The sequence below is a fragment of the Neovison vison genome, chromosome 2, assembly GCF_020171115.1.
Source record: "Neovison vison isolate M4711 chromosome 2, ASM_NN_V1, whole genome shotgun sequence".
In the NCBI taxonomy this organism is placed as follows: Eukaryota; Metazoa; Chordata; class Mammalia; order Carnivora; family Mustelidae; genus Neogale; species Neogale vison.
In genome coordinates, this window is record NC_058092.1 from 189789654 (window position 1) to 189814753 (window position 25100).

At 38.7% G+C, this 25100-nt stretch overlaps 1 protein-coding gene across 2 annotated transcripts in view; it reads left to right on the forward strand.

The window, feature by feature from the left end:
* The window catches only part of LRMDA (leucine rich melanocyte differentiation associated), a 1057234-nt gene that overhangs the window by 835982 nt on the left and 196152 nt on the right, over window positions 1-25100 (forward strand). For both annotated transcript variants that reach the window (XM_044239885.1, XM_044239884.1), the window contains one exon: window positions 15752-15836. In XM_044239885.1, the coding sequence (XP_044095820.1) occupies window positions 15752-15836 (85 nt within the window). The remainder of the gene's footprint in view (window positions 1-15751; window positions 15837-25100) is intronic.

Here is a 25100-nt window from a genome sequence, read left to right on the forward strand (position 1 = left end):
TGTTAACACAAGATTCCCGAAAATTAACCATTGGTTTTTGTGAGTTGGTATAGATTGACTCCAGACCCACTGGTTATGGCCAAGGAGATCTGAAACACTCGTGTGTCTACATTACGTAGTCAGTTAATTATTAACAAATCACTTAATGGTTTTATTTACATGCCAGGCCACGTAATATGTTGCATATTAACATGGATTGAATCATCTGTCACTACAATTATATATTATCTGCCCTAGTGTATATATATTAAGTCCAGGAAGGTTATCTTTTTCAGATACCTTCAAGCTTCAAGTTCATTGTATAGTTCTGGGATTCAGACTATGGAATCAAGCAGTGTTGGTCAGAATTCCAAATTGCCCACATAATAGCTGGGTACCCTTGGGCAAGTTGTATAACCTCCCTAAATTTCAAGTGCCTTATCTATAAAATGATCATAATAATGGTACTTGTATCTCAAGTTTGTTGAGATAGTTAAATGAAACTCCGTGTATAAAATGCCTGCATATAATTAGTGCTCAAGAAATGGGGGGCGCCTGGGTGGCTCAGTGGGTTAAGCCGCTGCCTTCGGCTCGGGTCATGATCTCAGGGTCCTGGGATCGAGTCCCGCATCGGGCTCTCTGCTCAGCGGGGAGCCTGCTTCCTCCTCTCTCTGCCTGCCTCTCTGCCTACTTGTGATCTCTCTCTGTCAAATAAATAAAATAAAATCTTAAAAAAAAAAAAAAAAGAAATGGGACACACACAATTATATATACACTCATTACTTGCAAATTAAAATGTATTTTAAATTCTGATTATGTTCTATGTTTGAGCATATGACAAAAATGAAATTTTTAGCAAGGATTAATAATTAGAAGCAAAATGTTGTGTTTTATCATATTGCTGTAGACAAAGGTGATTATTTGTCTATAGGCAGGATATCGTGCTTTTAAAATTACCCTTTTTTTTTTGTAAATGCTCTCTCATTTGATGGTTCAAGAAGTTCCTGTCTTAGAGGCTGTAAGTCATTCACTCTCAGGTTGGGTCTTGGCCCCTGTGTTCTTAAAGTCTATATTCTTACCAGAAAGGACCAGATAGGGCCCTGCTGACAGTGGTATGGGGCAAAGGTAAGTAAGTTATGGTCAGGAGAGGAGTACCATAAAAAACTTGAGGCCCCCAATGCAGACAGAGGGTGGCATTGGAGAAACACCTTGGGCTTTGGAGGGCTTTAGCCTTCTAACTTGGTTCCTAATCACATTGTGGACTTTAGAACTGTGTAACTTTGAACAGGTTACTTATCCTACCTCTCTGTTTTCTTATTTCTCAAACGAGGGTAATAATTGGACTTACCTCCTACACCGGGAAACCATTAGCACTTAGGATGAATTCAGAAAATATTCGCTCTTTTGCCACACTTTGCCTCCTCTCATTCCAGTCCCCTTCTTGTTCTTCCTTACCCCCCAATTATTCCCTCCTCTTTGTCTACCTTTCCTCACTCCAATGGGAGAGGTTGGAAAGACACTTGATGGAAAAATCCATCATTTCATATCAGCCCTCATATATAATTAGGATTTTAAATATTTAAATTTTAAATATTTTAAATTGTAAGAAGCAATGATTTAATTAAAAGAAAGTTGAAAAATCAAATCACTCTAAATCACATTAACAAAAATCATTTTTTAAAAAGATTCTATTTATTTTTATTTTAGAGAGAGAGCAAGCATGGGCACATGGGGGAAGGGGTGGGCAGACAAGGAAGGAGAAGAAAAGGGAGAGAATCCCAAAGCAGACTCTGTGCAGACCCCCGACACGGGACTCTGTGTGGGCCTGGATCTTATAACACTGAGTTCATGACCCTGAGATCATGACCTGAGCTGAAACCAAGAGTCAGATGCTTAAACCCACCCAGATGCCCCAACAAACATCTTTAATCTTTGCTTATTAGATTTTACCTGTTGTAAGTCTTTTATTTTAAAGATCATGGCATATGTATAATTTTAATATGTTTACTTAATATTATATAATAAAAATCTTGACATATTTCTCCCTCTTTTATATTATATAAATATAGTTTTATTTGTTTGCCATAAGAAATCATGATTATTTCCATAATGCCCAATATTTAAATTTTTATTTTTCCTTCTGCTATGTTAGTGGCTACTAAAAAATATTTTGGAAGCCACTGCTCTAGATGATTTGTAACATCTTTTATATCTCCCACTTTCTATGATTTCATTATTTATGTAATAACCCACAGAATGCCCAAGCCACAGTCCTTCCTTCTCTTTTTCTATTCCAAAGCCAACTTTGGTTTTGTTATTCTTTTCTTTTTTCCCTCCCTTCCTCCATCCTTCCACAGATATTTATTTTTTTCTTTTTTTAAAGATTTTACTTATTTATTTGACAGAGACAGAGAGACAGAGAGGAAATACAAGCAGGGGGAGTGGGGAAGGGGAAAGCAGGCTCCCCACTGAGCAGGGAGCCCAATGCAGGGGCTCCATCCTAGGACCCTGGGACAATGATCTGACCTGAAGGCAGACACTTAACCAGCTGAGCCACCCAGGTACCCCAACAAATATTTCCAAACTATAATTCTGGGTCTGATGCCATTTTAGGTACTGAACAAACTGGACCCCTTTATACCAGAAAGAAGCAGTGGGTTGCTCCAAGCTGTTGCCTTCAAGGGGCTTCCTTATTTCAGAGAAGTCTTTGGTTCCCTAGCCCTCCTCTGACTGACGTTAGCTTGAACTAGCCTTCAGTTTCCTCACTCAGCTGCATGCTGTGCTCTTGCCCAGAGTCTGCCTTTTGCCCCCTTGGGATATTTCTTAGTCCATTGGTTATTGACTCAGCCTTATGCCTACCTTATTTTTTTTAAATTAGTGTATAATGTATTTTTTACCTCAGGGGTACAGGTCTGTGAATTATCAGTCTTACACAGTTCACAGCACTCACCATAGAATGTACCCTCCACAATGTCCATGACCCAACCACCCTATCCCTCCCTCCTTCCCCCCAGCAACCCTTAGTTTGTTTCCTGAGATTAAGAGTCTCTTATGGTTTGCCTCCCTTTCCGGGCCCATCGTGTTTCATTTTTTCCTTCCCTTCCCCTGATGACCCCCTGCCCTGCCTCTCAAATTCCTCATATCAGAGAGATCATATAATAATTGTCTTTCTCTGATTGACTTGTTTCACTTAGCATAATATCCTCTAGTTCCATCTATGTCATTGCAAATGGCAGGATTTCATTTTTTTGATGGCTGCATAGTAGTTCATGATATATATATATATATATATCATGTATATATACATACATATGTATGTATATATACATACAGTATTTCATGATATATATATCATAGTATATATATGCATATATACTATGCATAGTAGTTCATGATATATATATATATATATACATATAGTAGTTCATAGTATAGTTCATGAACTACTATGCAGCCATCAAAAAATGAAATCCTACCATTTGCTATATATATATATATATATATATATATTTTTTTTTTTTTTTTTTCACATCTACTTTATCCATTCATCTGTTGATGGACATCTAGTTTCTTTCCATAGTTTGGCTATTGTGGACATCGCTGCTATAAACATTTGGGTGCATGTGCTCCTTCGGATGACTACATTTATATCTTTAGGGTAAATACCCAGTAATGTGATTGCTAGGTCATTGGATGGCTCTATTTTCAACTTTTTGAGGAACCTTTATACTGTTTTCCAGAGTGGCTGCTTCTGCTTGTGTTCCCACCAAGAGTGTAGGAAGGTTCCTCTTTCTCCGCATCCTCACCAACATCTGTCATTTCCTGACTTATTAATATTAGCCATTCTGACTGGTGTGAGGTGGTATCTCACTGTGGTTTTGATTAGTATTTCCCTGATGCTGAGTGATGTTGAGCACTTTTTCATTTGTCTCTTGGCCATTTGGATGTCTTCTTTGCAGAAATGTATGTTCATGTCCTCTGCCCTATTTCTTGATTGGATTTTTTTTTGGGGGGGTGTTGAGTTTGATAAGTTCTTTATAGATTTTGGATCCTACCCCTTTATCTGATAGGTCATTTGTAAGTATGTTCTCCCATTCTGTTGGTTGTCTTTTGGTTTTGTTGACTGTTTCTTTTGCTGTATAAAAGCTTTTATCTTGATGAAGTCACAATAGTTCATTTTTGCCATTGCTTCCCTTGCCTTTGGCATTGTTTCTAAGAAGAAGTTGCTGCAGCTGAGGTCAAAGAGGTTGCTGCCTGTGTCCTCCTCAAGGATTTTGAATGATTCCTGTCTCACATTGAGGACTTTCATACATTTTGAGTCTGTTTCGTGTGTATGTGGTGTAAGAATGGTCCAGTTTCATTCTTCTGCATGTGGCTGTCCAATTTTCCCAACACCATTTGTTGAAGAGGCTGTCTTTTTTCGATTGGACATTTCTTCCTGCTTTGTGAAAGATTAGTTGACCATAGAGTTGAGGGTCCATTTCTGGACTCTCTATTCTGTTCCATTGAGCTTTGTGTCTGTTTTTGTGCCAGTACCATACTGTCTTGATGATGACAGCTTTGTAATAGTGCTAGAAGTCTGGAATTGTGATGCCACCAGCTTTGGTTTTCTGTTTCAGCATTCCCCTGGCTATCTGGGGTCTTTTCTGGTTCCATATAAATTTTAGGATTATTTTTTCCATTTCTTTGAAAAAAATTGATGGTATTTTGATAGGTATTACCTTAAATGTGTAGATTATTCTAGGTAGCATAGACATTTTCACAATATTTGTTCTTCCAATCTATGAGCATGGAATGTTTTTCCATTTCTATGTGTTTTTCTCAATTTCTTTCATGAGTACTTTATAGTTTTCTGAGTACAGATTCTTTGCCTCATTTGTTAGGTTTATTCCCAGGTATGTTACAGTTTTGGGTGCAGTTGTAAATGGGATCGACTCCTTAATTTATCTTTCTTCTATCTTGCTGTTGGTGTATAGAAATGCAACTGATTTTTATATCTTGACACTTTCCTGAATTCCCATATGAGTTCTAGGAGTTTTAGAGTGGAGTCTTTTGGGTTTTCCACATCAAGTATTATATAATCTGCAAAGAGTGAGAGTTTGACTTCTTCTTTGCTGATTTGGATGCCTTTAATTTCTTTTTGTTGTCTGATTGCTGAGGCTAGGACTTCTAGTACTATGTCGAACAGCAGAAGTGGTAGTAGACAGCTCTGCCATGTTCCTGAACTTAGGGGAAAAGCTCTCAGTTTTCCCCATTGAGAATGATATTCCCTGTAGGTTTTTCATAAATGGCCTTTATGATATTGAGGTTTGTACCCACTATCCCTACACTGTGAGGAGTTTTTTTTTTTTTTTTAAGATTTTATTTATTTATTTGACAGAGAACACAAGTAGCAGAGAGAGAGAGAGAGAGAGAGAGAAAGCAGGCTCTGCACTGAGCAGAGAGCCCGATGCGGGGCTCGATCCCAGGGTCCTGGGATCATGATCTGGGCCGAAGGCAGAGGCTTTAACCCTCTGAGCCACCCAGGCGCCCCCCTACACTGTGAGGAGTTTTGATCAAGAAAGGATGTTGAGTTTTGTTGAATGCTTTTTCAGCATCTATTGAGAGTATCATATGGTTCTTGTTCTTTCCTTTATTAATGTATTTTATCACATTGATTGATTTATAGATGTTGCAGCCCAGGAATAAATCCCACTTGGTCTTGGTGAATAATCCTTATAATGTACTGTTGGATTCTATTGGCTAGTATTTTGGTGAGAATTTTGGCATCTATGTTCATCAGAGATATTGGTCTGTAATTCTTTTTGGTGGGGTCTTTGTCTGGTTTTGGGATCAAGGTAATGCTGGCTTCATAAAAATGAGTTTGGAATGGAAGTTTTCCTTCCATTTCTATTTTTTGGAAGAGTTTCAGGAGAATAAGTATTAATTCTTTAAAAGTTTGGTAGAATTTCCCTGCAAAGCCATCTGGCCCTGGGCTCTTGTTTGTTGGGAGATTTTTGATGACTGCTTCAATCTCCTTAATGGTTATGGGTCTGTCCAGGTTTTTTATTTCTTTCTGGTTCAGTTTTGGTAGTTTATATGTCACTAGGAATGCATCCATTTCTTCCAGATTGTCAAATTTGCTGACATATAGTTGCTTATAATATGTTCTTCTAATTGTTTGTATTTCTTTGGTGTTGGTTGTGATCTCTCCTCTTTCAATCATGATTCTATTAATTTGGGTCCTTTATGTTTTCTTTTTGATAAGTCTGGCCAGGGGTTTATCAATCTTATTAATTCTTTCAAAGAACCAGCTCCTAGATTTGTTGATTTATTCTACTGTTCTTTTGGTTTCTATTTCATTGATTTCTATTCCTATCTTTATTATTTGTCTTCTTCTGCTGGGTTTAGGCTTTCTTTGGTCTTCTTTCTCTAGCTCCTTTAGGTAGGGCTAGGTTATGTACTTGAGACCTTTCTTATTTCTTGTGAAAGGCTTGTTTTGCTGTATACTTTTGTCTTAGTACCACCTTTGCTGTGTCCCAAAGATTTTGAATAGTTGTGTGTTCATTTGTTTCCATGAATTTTTTCAATTCTTTCTTAATTTCCTGGTTGTCCATTCATTCTTCAGCAGGATGTTCTTTAGCTTCCATGTATTTGAGTTCTTTCCAACTTTCCTCTTGTGATTGAGTTCTAGCTTCAGAGCATTGTAGTCTGAAAATATGCAGGGAAGGATCACAGTCTTTTGGTACTGGTTGAGACCTGATTTGTGACCCAGGATGTGATCCATTCTGGGAGAATATTCCATGTGCACTAGAGAAGAATGTGTATTCTGTTGCTTTGGGTTGGAATGTTCTGAATATATCTGTGAAGTCCTCCACAGATGCCCACTGTGTCATTTAAGGTCTCTATTTCCTTGTTGATCTTCTGCTTGGATGATCTGTCCATGTCAGTGAGGGGGGTGTTAAAGTCTCCTACTATTATTGTATTATTCTTGATGTGTTTCTTTGATTTTGCTATTAATTGGTTTATAGAGTTGGCTGCTCCCATGTTAGGGGCATAAATATTTAAAATTGTTAGATTTTGTTGGACAGACCCTTTGAGGATGATATAGTGTCCTTCCTCATCTCTCATTATAATCTTTGGCTTAAAATCTAATTTATCTGATATAAGAATTGCTACCCCAGTTTTCTTTTGATGTCCATTAGTATGGTAAATTGTTTTCCACCCCTCACATTAAATCTGGAGGTGTCTTTGGGTCTAAAATGAGTTCGTTGCAGACAGCATATCAGTTGGTCTTTTTGTTTTGTTTTGTTTTTTTAAATCCATTGTGATACCCTGTGTCTTTTGATTGGGACATTTAGCCCATTTACATTCAGAGTAACGACTGAAAGATGTGAATTTAGTGTCATTGTACTGACTGTAAGATGACAGTTACTGTATATTGTCTCTGTTTCTTTCTGGCCTGTTACTTTTAGGCTCTCTCTTAGGTTAGAGGACCCCTTTCAATATTTTCTGGAGGGCTGTTTTGTGTTTGCAAATTCTTTTAGGTTTTGTTTGTCCTGGAAGCTTTTTTAAATCTCTCATGATAGCCTAGCTGGATATAGTATTCTTGGCTGCATGATTTTCTCATTTAGTGCTCTGAATATAGGATGCCAGTCCTTTCTAGCCTGCCACATCTCTGTGGATAGGTCTGCTGCCAATCTAATAGTTCTACCACTGTAGATTACAGAGTTCTTGTCCCAAAGTGCATTCAGGATTTTCTTTTTGTCATTGAGACTTGTAAGTTTTACTATTAGATGATGGGATGTTGACCTATTTTTATTGATTTTGAGGGAAATTCTCTGTGCTCCTGGATTTTGATGCTTTTTCCTCACCAAATTAGGGAAATTCTCTGCTATAATTTGCTCTAATATATCCTCTGCCCCTCTCATTCTTTCTTCTTTTTCTGGGATCCCAATTATTCTAATATCGTTTCATTTTATGGTATCACTTATCTCTCAAATTCTCCCCTCATGGTCCAGTAATTGTTTATCTCTCTTTTTCTCAACTTCTTTATTCTCCATCATTTGGTCTTCTATATTATTAATTCTCTTCTGCCTTATCTATCCTACCAGTAAGAGCCTCCATTTTTTTATTGTACCTCATTAAGCACTTTTTAAATTTTATCTTGGTTAGATTTTAGTTTCTTCATTTCTCCAGAAAGGGATTCTATTTCTCCGGAAAGGGATTCTCTAGTATCTTCCATGCTTTTTTCAAGCACACATAGCACTTTGATAATTGTCATTCTGAACTCTAATTCTGACATCTTACTAATGTAAGATATTACATATTGATTAGGTCCCTAGCCATCGGTAGTACCTTTTATTCTTTGTTTTTGAGGTGAGTTTTTCTGCCTTGTCATTTCATCCAGAAAAGAATAGATGAATGAGAGAGCAAAATACTAAAAGGATAAAAATGGGCCCAGAGAAATATACACTAACACCAAATCAGAAGAGACTCAAAACTGGGGGAGAAGAAATGGGGGTGGGGAGAATATATATATATATATATATATATATGGCAAGAACGGGGAGAGAAGAAAGGGGGAAATATATATATATTTAATATTTATATTATATATAAATAAAAAACAAAAATAAAATATTTTATTATTTTATAATATTTAATTTAAAAATTATATTTTAAAATATATATTTATATATACATATATACTTATATATACATATATATATATATATATATATAAATGATAGAATGGTCAATAGAACAGGACCACAAACTCGATTTTGGGTGTATTTTGAGCTATTAGAAGAAATTCCTCCCCAAATTTTAAAGATTTTATTTATTAGAGACAGAGAGAGAGAGAGATCACAAGTAGACAGAGAAGCAGGCAGAGGGGAAGGGGGAAGCAGCCCCCCGGCCCCCCGAGCACAGAGCCTGATGCAGGGCTCGATCCCAGGATCCTGGGATCATCACCTGACTTGAAGGCAGAGGCTTAACCCACTGAGCCACCTAGGCATCCCTGCCTCCCAAAATTTTAAAGAAAGGAAAATTTATAGATACAAAACTAAGGGTAAACATGGTGAAGGGATGGAATTTGACCATAAAGATGAAAATTTTAAAAATATTCTACAAAAGGAATTGATAAGATAAGAATTTGGTTGAAAAAAAGAAAAAAGAAGAGGAAAGGATGTGATCAGGCTGGAGACTAGAACAAAGCCATGCACTAGATTTAGGGTATATTTTGATCTCTTAGAAGAAACTGTACCCCAAATTTTAAGGAAAGAAAATCCTATATGTATAGAAAAAATAAGTCAGAATATGACTATAACAAGGTATTGATAAGATAAAATAGTTTAAGCAGGTTAAAATAGATAGATAATTTTTTTTTTTAAATAGAAGAAGAAAAAAATAAAATTTAAGAAATTTAACTTTGGGAGACTAAAGAATCATGGGGAGAAAGCCATGAATTCTATGTGTTGCATTCTGCAAGCTCTGGAGTTTTGCAGTTCTCATTGATCTGTGAACTTAGTCTTGGCTGGGTGTTCTTGCTGTTCTTCTGGGGGTGGGGCCTGTTGCAGTAATTCACAAATGTCTTTGCCTGAGATGGAATTGCACCACCCTTGCCAGGGGGCCAGCTAAGTAATCTGCTCGAATTCACTCTGGGAGCTTTTATTCCCTGAATGCTTTCTGTAGAGCTTTGGAGGAGTAGAATGAAAGTGGTGGCCTCCCAGTCTCCAGCCTGGAGGAGCCAAGAGCATGGAGTCCCATTCCTCAGTGCACCCTCAGATAAAACAGTGAATCCCTCCTGCCTCCCTGGTCAATGGCTGCACTCTGTGCTCATCCAGCCTGTGACAGAGTGTTTCAGTCTCTGGTGCATGGCCCCATTGGGAGTCTCCAAACACAGCTGATTCCCACACCCTGTTCCCGTGTGCTTTTCCCAGAAGAGAAAGGAGCAGGTTTCCCCAAATCTGCCACTTTTGGGGTCCTTGCTTGAAGAGCAGTGACCTGACTGTGCTTCGGATTACCATTTAAGGTAATCCCGAGCTGGCAGCTCCTCCTCGGCTCTGTCTCTGCAGCCAGCTTCCCTGCTCTGATACCTGAGAGCTCTGCCACCTTCAAGCACCCCTGGTCTTTTTATGACCCTGCAGGTCCTGAGACCACATTGTCCCTGTGAAGGCTCCACCTCCCCCGCTTAGCCTCTGGAGTGCCATCCCTTAATGGGGCAGACTTCTAAAAGTTCCGATTTTGTGCTGGACTGCCCTACCACTTGCCAGGAGCTGGCCCCTCCCCCTGCAGCCTCTTTTCCTGTATATCACCCGGGATTCACTTCTCCACAGGTCCAACCTTCTGTAAGTGGTTGATTTTCTGTTCATAGAATTGCTGCCCTCCTTCTCTTTGATCTGTTGAGTTTGTAGGTGTTCTGAATGGTTTGATAGCTATCTAGCTGAACTTCTAGGACCCGATGAAATTTAGATTTCCCACTTCTCCGCCATCGTGCTCTTCCCCCTACCTTACTGGTTTTTATTCCCTCCCCATTTCTTGACTTCTGGCTCTGACAATATAGGACCATTTCTGCTCCTAAACTCCTCTGCTGTCCCCAACCCAATGTGTCTATCATGAGACTTTCTGTCTTACTTCACAATGAAAAGCATGGTGCTTTCACCTGGGAGTGGGTCAGGAGTTTCCTTCTGTGGTGGGCTCTTTGGCTTCTAATTTGAACTTTCAGGTGATGGCAAATTTTCACCTTTGATTCTGGGAACATGGCTCACACGTGTTGTGTTGAATTATAATCATTGTATAGCCCGTTTTATTTTTGACATTAAAATTTTTTATTCAGTCACCATACACTGACTTCTTCCTATATTCCTGGCAGTGTGTTGGGTATAAGGGTTAATAGTAAAGTTAATCTTGGAAAATTAATACAGTTAATCTTGAAAGCTCTCTCTTAGGATGAATAAGAAACAAGCAAGGACATAATCACTGTTTCATGTCTTCATGTGTCATGATAGTGGTCAGGGACAAATTTCCATGATAATACAGAGTATGGGGTCATGCTACCAGTCGGTGACTCTTAATAAGTACTATTAATCATGGTTATCCTTTCTTTTTTCTTTTTTTGATGAGTCAGGAATGCAACCAAAGCCTTCATTTTATTTTTCTTGGTATTCTCAGCACAGGGCTTGGCATATAGTAGGTGGTTATTAAATACATGATAACTAAATGAGTGATGCTTTTTCTTATGAAAGAAAATAAATGTTTTTAGAAGAGTCAGCTTTATACCACAGTTTCAGGGAATGAGTTGTGATGAAAAGTGAAGATTGCTTTTACTTGAAGGAGGCTGACAAATTTCCCAAACCCAGGATCACTTTATGCTGTGTATGATTTAAGGGTGAGTGAGCATGCCAAAGCGCTCCACTTGAGCTGAGTAATGGGGAATGAGTTGTAGAGATGTGGTCTTAGATGGTATTTTGCGAAAAATAGTAAGAGATTTATGGCTATTAAACAACTTTGTAGCTGCCCCCTTCTTGTTTTGAAGCCTGCCAAATCGCTCCTCCTGTGGTCTGTATCATATTCCTTCAGGGCATCCATGATGTTCAGAAGTATCCACTGGAATGCAGGTTTCCATGGAATGCACCCAGTGGGAAGGGACTTGAATTTTACATACTCCTCTGAAGACATTTGTTTCCTGCAACCACTGAGTGAAATTCTCACTTTGCAAGTCTCTTATGGAGTGTACTATACTTCCATTGACTCTTTTCCAGTGAGGTTGCCAAAGTTCTCCCTTCCTTCCTGCATTATGGAAATTGCATGTGTAGTATATTCATGACTATCATCATTACTGATGTGAGTTTAAAAAATTATCAGGAACTCCCCAATTGTGAGTAGGGAAAAAGGACAGAAATCTTTAGTATACTTTGACAAATCTTAGGCAGAAGGACTTACCAGGCTGGCATGAGCATTTCAAGCCTTGGTGTGAAGGGGATACATATTTACTATTATTTAGCAGCTTTTTCCAATTATTGCCACACTCAGCAGCCTTAGGAAAAACAGAAATGGGATATTTCATTGCAAAAAAGCAACCATAAGTGGCCTTAATCCATGTTGTGCAAGTGCTGGGAAGTTGTTAGAAGAAATTTCCTCTCCTTATGGATTCATATAAATATAGGATGGTGTGGATCAGAGAGGACACAGGAATCTTGTTTTTCTTTTTCAATTTTTTTGTTTAATTTTGAGAAATTTCAAAAATGTGGAGAAGTTGAAAAATAATGAACACATGTAATTACCTTGCCAATGGCAAGGGACAGAATTTGTATTTTCTAATATTTTGACGTATTTGTTTCTAAGCCTTGTCTTTAAATAAAATAAATAAATCTTTTATATATACTTGAAGGTCCTCCCACCCTGTTAGTCCCAGTCCTATTACTCTGTCTTCTGGCAGAGACAACCATTTTCATGAATATAGTGTTTAACTTGTATAATTTTTAGATGTTTCCATACAAACATGATGTCAAAGAACTACACATATATAAATATTATACCACATTTATCATTTTGCAACTTGTATTTTCACTCTGTGTTAAAATTTTAGACCTATTCAAGTTGAGATACCTAAATCAGGTTTATTACTTTTAACTGCTAAATATTATTCTGTCATATGAATTTATAACATTTTATTTATCCATTTTCCTCATTGACAGGCATTTGAACTACTTCCAATTTATTCTGTTCTAAATAATCATGCAATAAACCCTGCTTTATGTTCTACTTCATAGACCTGAGTGAAATTTTTAGTGTATACGTTTGAAATGGAGTTGCTGTACCAATTTTCAATTTTATTAGATATTGCTAAATTACTCTCCAAAGTAGTTGAACGAGTCTCCATTCCTGATGGCAAGGAACAAGAGGATAAAAGTTCTTTCTCTTTATTCTCCTTGGCGCTTGTTGCAAGACTTGAAAGTTTGCCAGTATGGCAAGTGGAAAAAATGTGTCTTGTTTTAATATGCATTGCTCTTCAGACTAGTGAATTTGACCATCTTCTCTTTCATTCATTGACTACTCAGGTTTTCTCTCCTTTGAATTTCCTGATACTTCCATTGTCCATTTTTCTATTGTATTTTTAATTATTTAGGGTCATACGTATTCTGGATGCTAATATTTTATTGTAGACATTACAAATATCTTCGGACAAAAGTGATTTAAAAAGTACAATGTTAAAGTTTAATTCTCTGCCATAGGTAGGAGATTTGGTAAGGACTCAAAGACTTGAAAGGATTTGTGGTTCTAAAGATTCAGATTAACCCAAATTTCCCTATTCCTATTTTAGGTATATCTTCTTAATCCAGGTAAAAGAAAATGTGATTTAAGTTTTTCCACTTATATTTCTATCATCTCATACTCGATATACTATGGGTATGTTGCTTCATATTCAAGAGAAGTTCTTTATTTTGCCCTGCTCATGCTGTTTTTTTAGTAATGCATGCTAACCAATTGTGGCACTGGAGTTCCAAGGAAGTTCTTTATTTGGGGGCAGGTAGTGTGCAAGTTGAAGACATTGCCTTGTCCATTTGTTCCATATGATATTCATGCTTTTCTTAATTGTGCCTGCAAGCATAATATTCAGGGAACAAATTGAAAAGATCACATGGACTTCATTTTGATAAGAACCAAGTCAAAAAACTGATAGTTAGAATCTTAATTTGTAGTAGTTTCCCTAAACATCCAGCCATAGAAGTTCCAACTGAAAGGCACCCTTTGCAAAATTGTTCCTTTCCTGGATTCGTTTCCATGACTCAAGTTTATAAATGGACACTGAGCAGAAAAGTAATTAAACGCTAGGCATAGAATGATGACTGCGAAACAGAACTCGAGCCATACCAGTTTTGCTTTGACTACCACTGGAAATAAAAGTAAATAGCTATTTTACTCTTGGTTATAAAGCTCTAATGTTTTGCCCAGTCAGAGGTATTTGCTGAAAGGTAGTTTCTTCCAGTAATTTTAGGAAAAGCTGTCATCAAATTGTCAACAGCCCAAATTGAGATTAAACGCACTAAGAAATATCACAATATAGCAACCTAAAACTCATACTGGAATTGTAGGCCTTTTTAGCATTGAGGTGGAATAGAAACACTGACAGAGAGAGAAACTATGACCTTCTACTAAGGAAGAATGGTAGATCTGTGGAAGGACAGCCCCTATTACTTCGCCCCATATATCCTGCCACAAATATTGACTAGGTGCCATATTTACAACACTGTCACTGTGTCTCATTTATAATGTGGGGATTACAGGAGACCCTAACTGCCAAGTGGAGGGACATGTGGTGAATTTAGTATTTGAAATTTAATATAATTTCTGACTCTATTATGTTCTTGCAGCATCCTAAATATCTAATGGTGTAGTATCTAGCAAGTCTTGTCTACTTTTTAAAACAATTTTCTTAGTGACTGAACTTTTATCTTTCTGGACCCAATACCCTTGGATCAAGCTTTAAACACCACATATTTCCCTTGGAGCTGGAGTGAAGTAATGCTACCTGAAGTCTGTCTCTACCTTAGGGACAGAGCTTTTGACTCTGCCCCATTCAGAACTCTTTCTGTAAGTCTCCAGTGAAAGCTGCTTAATCAAACATCTCAAATGTCAGAAGCGGGGTTTAAAGGGTTTTTCTAGCAAGTAGGTTTAATCTCCTACTTAGTTTTGATTCCTATAATGTAGATAATCTCTTTGGAGAAAAAGGCCTGCTCCTAGCAGGGCAAATATATCCCATAGAATGTATTTCCTATTCCAGAAAGAAAAATGTAGCATTAATGAAATTTACTTTTTCTTGAAGCTTGGAAAGGCTGTAAGCTTAGGATTTTGATCCTAGCAGATGTTCTTTTTTGGATATTTAAAAAAAAATAGTATTTGATTCAGAAGTCTCAGTAAGAATTGCAGTGGTGATGCTTTTTGCTATAAGCAGCCACACTCTGAATGTGACAGACCGGTCATTGTTTCTGAGAGATAACTGACCCCATAGCTGTAGTCCTTTGTTCCTGGCCTCATCCCCCATGGCTGTAGAGCTGAGGAGAAAGAAAGATAGCACCACTTACACATACGGGTCACACTGTATATAGTTTGATGGTTAAAGAGCTGTTTGTGTACAATAAAAAATCATCTTCAAGGTATATTTCATATCATTTTCTTTGAGGTGTTGGAATGGCAAAATTTTATTGATAACCACTACATCCCAAATTTTAGATGAATTTTTCAATGTCATGGTTAAGCTTAACCAGAACCCCAACTGCAAGATATACAGCGGTTTATATCCTTCAGGATGGTCCCTTTCTGCTGCTTGAGCCCTCAGCTTCTGTGTGTCTGTCTGCGACGGGGCCCACACAAACCAGCCCTGTTTTTCCCGTCCACCCTATGGCAAAGCTCAGCGTCTTCACTGGTTTCCAGAGAAATCCACTCATCGTTAACATTTAATCTGTAGGAAGTACTGGAAGAAGGCCCGTGACAGAACCCTAACTCGATACCATTTCTGGCCTTCTCCTTTTCTTCCTCCTTTCGGTTCATGAAATAAACAGTCCCCTTGTCTCAGGGCCCTTCCACCTGTAACAAGGCTTCTTGAAGATTTGGATGCCACCCTACACTTGCCAGAACATTGTCTCAGCACAGACAACTCCTGCTTCCAAAGGAGAGTTTTAGTTGATAATATTTCTTCCAGGCCCAGATCCCTAGGAGGCATATTTGGTAAATAAAGACATTTAGCGTTTGGTGTTACTTCATGTGGACATTTTCTTTTATTACACAGGCTTCCAGCGACCGCGTCACAGCTTCTCCAGAGAACCACTATACACCCCTGCCTGCTGCTTCAAGGGATCTCACCCATCACCGAGGTAGGAACTTGACTTTTTATTGCTCTTAGTGGTTGCAGGGAGGGACACTTGGCTATGCAGAGCTCTGGGCTCATTATTGCTGTCTCGGCACTTTAGAAGGAACACAGTGCTTTTCAAGTCCTTGATGAGAAAACCATACCTGTCAAGCCTAGCGATTTTAACTCATATTAAACAGAATTTAGTGGTGGTCTACTGGGAAGGCAAATAAATCCATGCTATAATATTATTTTGTGCTTTGGGTTTTTTTTTTCTTTTTCTGCTTTAAGTAAAGAGATTATAGTACTTAAAAATTGCTAAGTAGATCATTACCTGCAGTAAAAGTGATGGAGAAAATTGGGAAACTCACTAATATTTGTAAAAAGTATCATTGTTTGGGGAGTAGTATAGTTGAAATCTGTAATTTCAAAATGAATGAACTCTACATTACAGCTAAAAAGAATTCCAGTTTGCCTAACAACATTGCAGAGTCAGTGCACAGTTTTCCTTAAATTATCTGATCTCCAAAATATGAATTTGGTTTACCCAGTGTTTCCAAAGCTGTGAATCTCTATTGTCATCTCTAGTGTTTGCATGGAATATAATTTAAAACTGCCTTGTTCCTAAGCTGGTTGCTTAGACCAAGGACTGTATGGTCACCTTTGTTGGAACTAGAGGGACAGGAAGAGCCATACAGTATAACTTGTTTATTTATTCCTGGTTATGACGACAGCCATGTTTCTTAATTGTGAATCTACCCTCCAATGGTAAGGACAGGCTTCATTTGAGGGCATTCCATACTTAAATAGTATTTCCACAAGCAGGAAATTCCCCTCATACATTTAGGGAACACAGAGGAAGTACTGGCCCAGGTCTGTCATGCCAACTACGTTGTAGGCTGGGTGGGTAGAAACAAAGGCTGTAGAGAGGCTCAGAAAGTGATGAAGTTAGTGCTCAGAGAAGACCTGCGGGCTCTGGGTAAATGGCACACTCCTGTTCTGCAGGAAATAATCAAGAGTATGATGCAGGATTCCAGATGTCTGTGATTTGAACATCCCAGTTGCCTATTTGATGTCTCAACACAGTAGAACTTTTCTGCATTTACATATATTTTGGTTCAATTATGATTCTGTTCATTAAGGGTCAGTTTTGTGAAAATCAACTTTGCTCAAAGGCAGGTAGAACGAATAACTGCTAGCGTGCTATATTTTGAGGGGCATATATAGATCTCCTTCACTGAATGTCCTTATGGAAGTATCAAACATATTCCTGTAGAGACTTTTTTTTTGAGAAGGGATGGGAGTTCCCCTAGGTAAATAATAATACCACATCTAGACAGAATAACAAATTCACTCCAGTGTTATATCCTCATGGATTTATTTAGTGGTTTCTTATATTTGAATAAAGTTATTTTTAATCTATAGCCCATTGAGTATAATACAAAGAAACTGAAGGCTCAGAACCCTTAAGCCTACTTATAAAAGTTGATCTAGCTATGAAATTGAGATTTCACAACAGAAGGACATGATCAGATCAATGATAAGCCTCCATAATAGGATGAAGATCATTTGTCACTGTAATGGTAAAATAAGAAATCTGAATCTTAGAGTAATGGAATTTAAGAATATAAGTTTGAAGGTATGTTGAGAATATTTGGAATATGAAAAAATGGTCAGGGGTTTGGAATTAAAACAAGTGCCCTTCAATGACATCAGAGCCCAGCACCAATGGGAACACTGCTGTTGAAAAGACCCAGCAACAGATATCTCAATTTTACTGAAAAATGCACCTATAAATCTAATGCTCTGGTTGCTTGATCAACGCTACGGAACTGAGAGTGAAAAAAGGCAAGTTAGCATCATGAAATGATGGGTAGGTCTTTGGGCCTGTGGTCATGTGGACATACATCACTAAAGAAAGAGCCAAAGAAGCTCATTTAGGTTGAATTATTATAGGACTGATCCATGTAGGGAAGAGATGACACTGATCTTTTTAGCTTGGCATGAACCATATGATAACAAGTGGGGAAAGCCCGATTTTTAGGCACCCAGAATGAAACTGCTTAATGCCACCTTACTTTTTTTTTTTTTTTAAGATTTATATATTTATTTTAGAGAGAGAAAGAAAGAGTATACATGAGTGGGGAGAGGGGCAGAGGGAGAAAATCTTCAACTGAGTTCAGAACCCAATGCAGGTTCCATCTCACGATCCATGAGATAAGACCTGATTTGAAACCAAGAGTTGGACGTTCAACTGACCGAGCCACCTGGGTGCTCCTTGTTTTTTATGTTAAAGTTAGAGAAATTATTCTAAATTTTTGATCGTATAAGTCACCAAACTATTTGACTATCATTTATCAATACCTTTATGGAAACTGCTTACAAATGCTTATCCAGAGAGGCTCTTTCAAAATCTTAAGTGGAAGTTCTATTTGCAAATAATTTTTTGATTCATCCAGTTCCCAATCTCTTTTTATTCCGCACCAACAACTACATAAACCGGTGGGCAGTAGTTCATGTGCAAATTGCTATTTTTCTATACATGCCATTTTCCCTTTACTTGTCCTTTTATGTTACTTCCAATGTCGAGTATGATAGACCCAAGATTCGTGTCTTAAGGACTGGAGATTCAAATGCAAAGGAAATGTGAGCCCAGAATAATTATCAGAAAATGGGAGACTTGTTTTTCCATCCGTAATTTACAGTTAGCCCATGCATTGTAGGGAGAATAATACACAATACTTTTTGACTTCTTGTATGAATTTTTTTCTATATTGATTTGTCTCCTTCCTGAGGTGCTTTTAATATGTGTTTCTATCTCCTTAATGCAATTTTTTTATATTCTGCTTTGTGTGGAAGAGGTCAAGTATATGTAGGTCTTGAACTCGTCATAAGTGAAAGCTCCCTAAAGGGAGTAGAGTCTCATCTCTCTTCTCTTGCACATCACTGACTTCTGCACATCCTTCAGGCATCAGCCTAACTATCACAGCTGTAAGGGAGACTTTTCCGATCCCACCCCACACATTTATATTAGGTCAGTGTTCATTTTTCAGGCTTTATTTTCCAGTGTCTTCCTGGACAGGCTGTAAGCTGTTGGAGACAACGGAAGATAGTGTATCTGTTTGCTCACCACTATACCTGCAATGCCTGGCACAGGGCCTCCTGCTTTTTAGGAGCTCAAGAAATATTTGTTCAGTAAAGGATGAATGGTAGAAGCCCAGGGAAAAGTCAGTAATTTAGATGCCTCTGTAAGATAATTTAATTGTGTCTGAGAAAGGAGACCCATCTTCCTTTGGAATTGAGTGATAGGGGAAGGAAAGGCCAGCCTGTGGACCTCAGACCTCAACCTTGTTGCTTTCATCAACCCCAATCACCACGGTTGGGCCCATATGTATTGATTCATTGTCCAACGACATTTAGCCACATTGTATAACTTCTAAGTAGATAATAATTTTGATGTCAAAATGTCATAATTTTTAAACTCTGGTGTTTTGATGGTAGGAAAGAAATAGGATGAATTGAAGCAACTAAGGGAATTATTTTACTTGTAACAGCTCTCAAAGAAGGGGCTGGACTCTGCCATAAGGGGCAGGCAGTGGAATAGATGTGGTTTTAGAATGGTACTCATGAAATCTCTCTGAGAATTCTGCGCTAGGTCTAAGCATGTCTTTGAAGTCTCCTGGGGCCAGGAATTGCAGTTATTACCTAGTGGTGGCCTGCTTACTATATCCTCTGTGGGTATCCACATTAGAAGGAGCATTGGAGTGTTTTTTGGAGAAATGTTTCTTTAAGTATGTTATGTGCATAGAACATATACCTGCATATCAGGTATTGCCACTCTTTATCTGGTACCTGTTAGAAATGGGATTTGCAATTAAGTAAACCACTGCATCTTTTGGGGAGAACATTTCTATTTAGTGAGTTGACCATATCATCCTCAAGACAACCCTATAAAGGAGGGAGGGTAGGTATTACTATTTCCATTTAACAGAGGAAAGCACCCAGAATTGCTGGGGGAGACTTAGTCACTCAGTGACAGAGGCAAGATAAAAAACAAACACACAGATTTCTGTGTCCTTGATTCCCAGACCATCCCTGACATTTGTCCTTGACACAGGGCATATGAAGCAAATGCAGGACTGACTGTGGCATTGTGCTAGAAGGAAGAAGGAAGTACAGGCAGAGAAATGGCCTGGAAATGTCCACTGCCCGGGGTGAATTTCTACAGCCTTTGTTAAGACTGCAGCGAAGTATAGCGACCTTACCTCTTCTGTCAAAAGAATTGTCTGTTACTTTCTTTCTCTCCCTTATTTTAAATTACAAATCTATAAATTCAAGAACAGAGACAGTTTGAAAAACCAAAACAGAAGATACTATCACATCAGTCTGAATTCAGATAGGGAAAATAGAAGGCCCACTATGGATTCACATGATGAGGGGGTTTAATGTAAGGAATGAGCAAGAGGCTGGTCCAGTTAGGGAGGACCCCACCCAGAATCCAAACCTTGTAAGGAGGCTGGTGATTCTTAAGAGCTTGCTGAAGTTTCTGCACATCTCAGAAACACCTGGGCACCTCCTACTGATGTTCTCCATCTGTAGCAGCCATGTGGGAGTGATTCTCAAGAAGTTCACTTGGACACCGCTTCAAACGTTAGATCTACCCAGGCATTGCTCTGTTCCTCTTTCTCTCTGGATTTCTAAGTCATACTCCAGGGTCTCTCTTTGCCTTATTCTAACCTAGAACCACATGCCAAGGGAAGTCTCAGAAATTCAGTTTCTAGTTCGTCCTCTGAGCTGCAGAGAAAGCCTTAGAAGAGGGTGGTGGTGATGCCAGGTGATAACAGGCAGTGACCCGACTTTGCGAGTAGTGATCACACAGAAGGATCCCATTCCAGTGCATTTGTGTGCGCATTTTACAAAATAATTTCAAGCCTAGTGAATGTCCCTGAATTACTATTTTTTTTCTCTGATGCTTATACAGTCTTGAGGGTATGCCATCCTTACCTGGTCATATTAAACATCAGACTTTAGATATATGAAAGAAAGAAGGAAGGAAGTTGAAAGGAAATCTATGGAAACTTGCTTGGAGATCGTAGCCATCCTCCTTCTACCTATCCTTGGCAGCCTTGCCATTATTTTTGGTACACTAGTTACGTGCTCATCCCCTTCTCCAGCCAGGGCTTGGTCTATTTGTGTTTGAAATTGATTGCTGGGACTGTCATAGAATGATTTACATAGCAACTCATCATAATTAGTTATCGTTTGCAGTTTCCTTAATGTGAGTTGCATTTTATGTTTAGGAATTGATTTTCCTGTATATCTCCATGAAGCAGCTCAATGTGCGCCATCCAAACAAGAAGAAAAAGAAGGGAAGAAAAACTGTAGGCGTTTTTTATTTTTTAAACAGTTTTAGCATGAGATATCATAAAATACATTTTCACAGAAGCCATAAATACAGAGTGTTTTGCTTCAACTATTTAAATAAGCCAAACTGAAATGAAGAGGAAAATTAATGGATGTGTGTGAAGAAGACGTGGCAATGTAGGCAAAGATGTTTGGGATGGGGAGATGTTGCCCAGAAAAACCGTATGCCAATGAGCAGAATACTTTCAGGAGGGCTCAAGATGGGGCTGCTAGATAACCAGACTGCTCATCACAATTTGTTTTAGGCTTAGATGATTTGGAGGCAATCTGTCTCTCTCAGACAACTTAATTTTTTTTTTTTTTATAGTTGTACCATCTTGCCATGTCAACCTATAGGGAAAATAGAAAGCTTACTATGTAAATCACATGTTGAAAGCTAAGTAGGTTTGATCATTATAAGCAAAATCTACAGAGAATAGTAGCATAGACTCAATGAAAATAGATACAGTTATTTAGGCTATCTTATTAGTTTAGCATCGAGGTGTCTTTCTGCCTATTGTTCTTTGTTCTCACTGACCATTGAAAAAGATGAAATAAGCAATCTGATGGCTATGGTGACTTTGCCAAGGATGTCCCACCTAAGATCGGGCCCTATGACTAAAGCAACCTGCTTATTTCTTGCTTTCTGTCTTCCAAAATATTTTGATTATCTTTTCAAAGGAGCTATCAGATGATTTCTCAGAAAACATCACTGAGTCATTGAAGGTTCACAGAAGTATGGCGGATCCAACTTTTCTCCATAGAAAGTGTATTAAAATCTGTGGAAGAGAGAGGGAGGGAGAAGAAATAAGAAAAAAAAAAATCACTTTAGCAATTGGCTAGGATGGCCTCCTCGCTGCTGACAGGGACATTCTTCTTCGTGTCCTGCTAGATAAGTGCATGGCCTCGGCTCTCCTCTTTCAGACTCCATGCCGTGGCTTTGCCTTGGCTGCCTAGGGAAAAAGTGTGTTGGTTCCTTGTGCAGAGCTATTATTAGCACTTTCTAATTATGTAAAATGCTTCCTCTGATGACATTTCAACAGAACCCATTACTTTAGTTTTCTTTCCTTCATAATGCTTTTATGGGCTTATAATCTTGGTGGAATTCTCAGATGCTGAGAGATGCTAAAGTTTCCTTTATTTAATCGAGGTGACTAGTGATTTGACAGTAGTGGTTGACAGGTTTATTTTATCTGTGTGGCAGTGGGAGTCTATTTTCAGTGTGTGCGCTCTGTTCCAAAGTAAAAGGACTTTACTAAGTGCTGAATAAATTGTACTTTCCTTTGATTCTAGACCTTGCTGAAATGGTTTAAAAACTCTAGTCTGGGTCATCAAATTCATCTCTCTGCTGCTTTGCAGGGTCAATAGCTTCACTCTGTACCGAGCAGGGCTGGGTGGATTGGAATGGAGGGTCGTGTAGATTAAAACTTCCGCATATATATAGATAGATGTGCATGTGTGCGCTCGCTGTCTGGGAAGGTGGCAGTGATGGAAGAGTAAGCCAAGTGGAATCTGAAGATGGATGAATCTGTTAGACTATTACCAAGACTGGCATGGACTTCAGCCAGGAACTTTAAGCAGCCTCCTTTAAGCATTTGAAATCCATAGGGGTCCATTTCCTATCTTTTTTTCTCCAAGGATGATTTTTCATTTGCAGTCTCCATGATTGCTTTATTTCTACTCTTTGGGCAGAATTGTTGTGTACTCAAAGATACAGAGGAGCTATGAATTTGGCTCTTCTGTTTCGGAAGCAAAGCAAAGAGGGGAAAATGGAATCATGTCTTGTACTCCCAACAGGGGCAAACTTTACTTCTGCAAGATAAGCGATAACCCTTTTCCTAAAAGACAGTCCAAATAAAAAATGGAGTTGAAAACATGTTCCTCTCTCTTAAAACATGGAGAGTCTGGGATGTATAGAATTGAAGATTCTAAATATCCTGAACTTTCAGAGTCATGGGCTGTTTCTTATCCCTTCTGTTGCAAGTGAAGAATTGAGGCGTGGCCAAATATGACTTTTGCAGTGACAAATATTGCTCTGAGCACCTTCATTTTAGGAGTCCTCCAGCATCCACTGCCTTTAGAATCCACTGTGTACAAAGTACTTGTTAGGGTTTGCCTTTAGTATCTACTGTGTACAAAGTACGTGTTAGGGTTTATGGAATAGTCAGAGAGAGCACGGTATCTGTCTTCTAAGAATTTATGGTTTGATTGAGGATATACCAAAATGGAACAATACCAACCACACTAGATATAATATATTATATAAGTGAGAGTTGCCTTATTTGGTAAAAGCTGTAAGTTTTGTACATGTTTGGAAAAGATAGGAATCAGTAAAGATTAGTATAGTCAGGCATGCATGGCTGTTTGGAGGATGTTGGCCTTGAGCTGTAAAGGACAAGTAAGTCATGAGTGCATGGAGGGCAGAAGAAGGGCATCCCTACCCTCACTCCACTCACCAAAAAAGGGAATGGGTAAAGAAGCAGCGCAAGGGTAAGAAGAGATAGAAGTGAATGGAAGAAGGGACCCAGTTTTGAAAAAGTAAAAAATGGGTTTATGTGTTTAGCCTGGATCCATTTTATGGCAGGCCTTGAGTAGGCAGGAACATCTAGATTTGATTTAAAGCTGTGCTATGGGATTATTATTTGCAAGCAGTAGGAGGGGAGAATTGGAAAGAAAAGAGTCTGGAATCGAGGAGGCCACTGTGGGATCACATTGAAGTTTTAGAAGCTTTGGATTTCTTGATACCAGACTATGTGGCTGCAGACTGTACCGCCTCAAAAGAACAGGTTTCTAGCAAAGGTAATTTAGGAAACAACTTGGTAACAGATGGGGAAGACAGCTGGGTCCAGGACATTGCCAGTGGAGCAGGGTGAGGGCAACGTAGAGGGAACCTTATGGCCACTGTGGAATCGTTGTTCAAGGTTGCTGATGGTTGGGTCACAGGGTATATCTGGCTCAGGCATCAGAGTAAATGGACAGTTAGTGCGTTTCCATTTCCATCTCCACCTTACTCAAAGTATTTTTTGGTGTTGGCTTTTGAAACCAAAACTGAGAGCCCAGCATCAGTTAGGATAATGTTGAAATAATCTAGCATTGATGATGAAGACCTGGGGTGTCTGGCTGGCTGGCTGAGGGAACAAAGAAGAGTAGGATTATGAGAAACATTTTGCAGCAAATGCAATAGACTGACTTAGGGACTGATTATGTTTGGAGATGCTATGAGAGAACAGAAGGCTGAGAGGAAGCTGGCATGGTGATGGGAAGCTGTGGTCTCCGCCTGTAGGTGCTCTCCTGCTTCCCCTGTGCAGTGCAGGATGCTTCCCTATTACTGGTGCATAAACTCTAATCTGGCCTGTTAAGTGGGAGGCTGCTGGGATTAATGTAGTGGGTTCATAGCAACAGGAACAAATAGACAATAAGCAGGCAGAACAGCCACAAAAATTTTTTCTCATTCCGATCTTTGGCTCAAGATGAGCTACATTCTTTCAAAAAAACTAGTAAGTGCCCAGTGTATTTTATTCCCAAATCTTGGGTTTCTGGAAGGAGAACTATTAGAAGCCAATGGTTTAGGTCTAGAGGGGTCTGCTGAGAATGCTCTGCCCAGCATTCACCTTCCCATCCCAGTTCTAATTCATTTGTTTCCCTGTATCTTATAGAAGACTTTACCCCTGCCCCCAGGTTTTTCCTCATGTAGAGATTTTACAACCTTTTTGGAACAAATAAACAAACATCTGGAATCATGTGGTACATTTAATTAAAAAGTTTGCATTTGGCCAGAAATGGTAAAATCATGAAAAATGGCCTGTCGGTGAGCACAAGAAGGCCAAACAATGACGTTGTTGGCTGCAAACGGATTGAAATCGAGTGAGGTGAACACCTGCTCAGT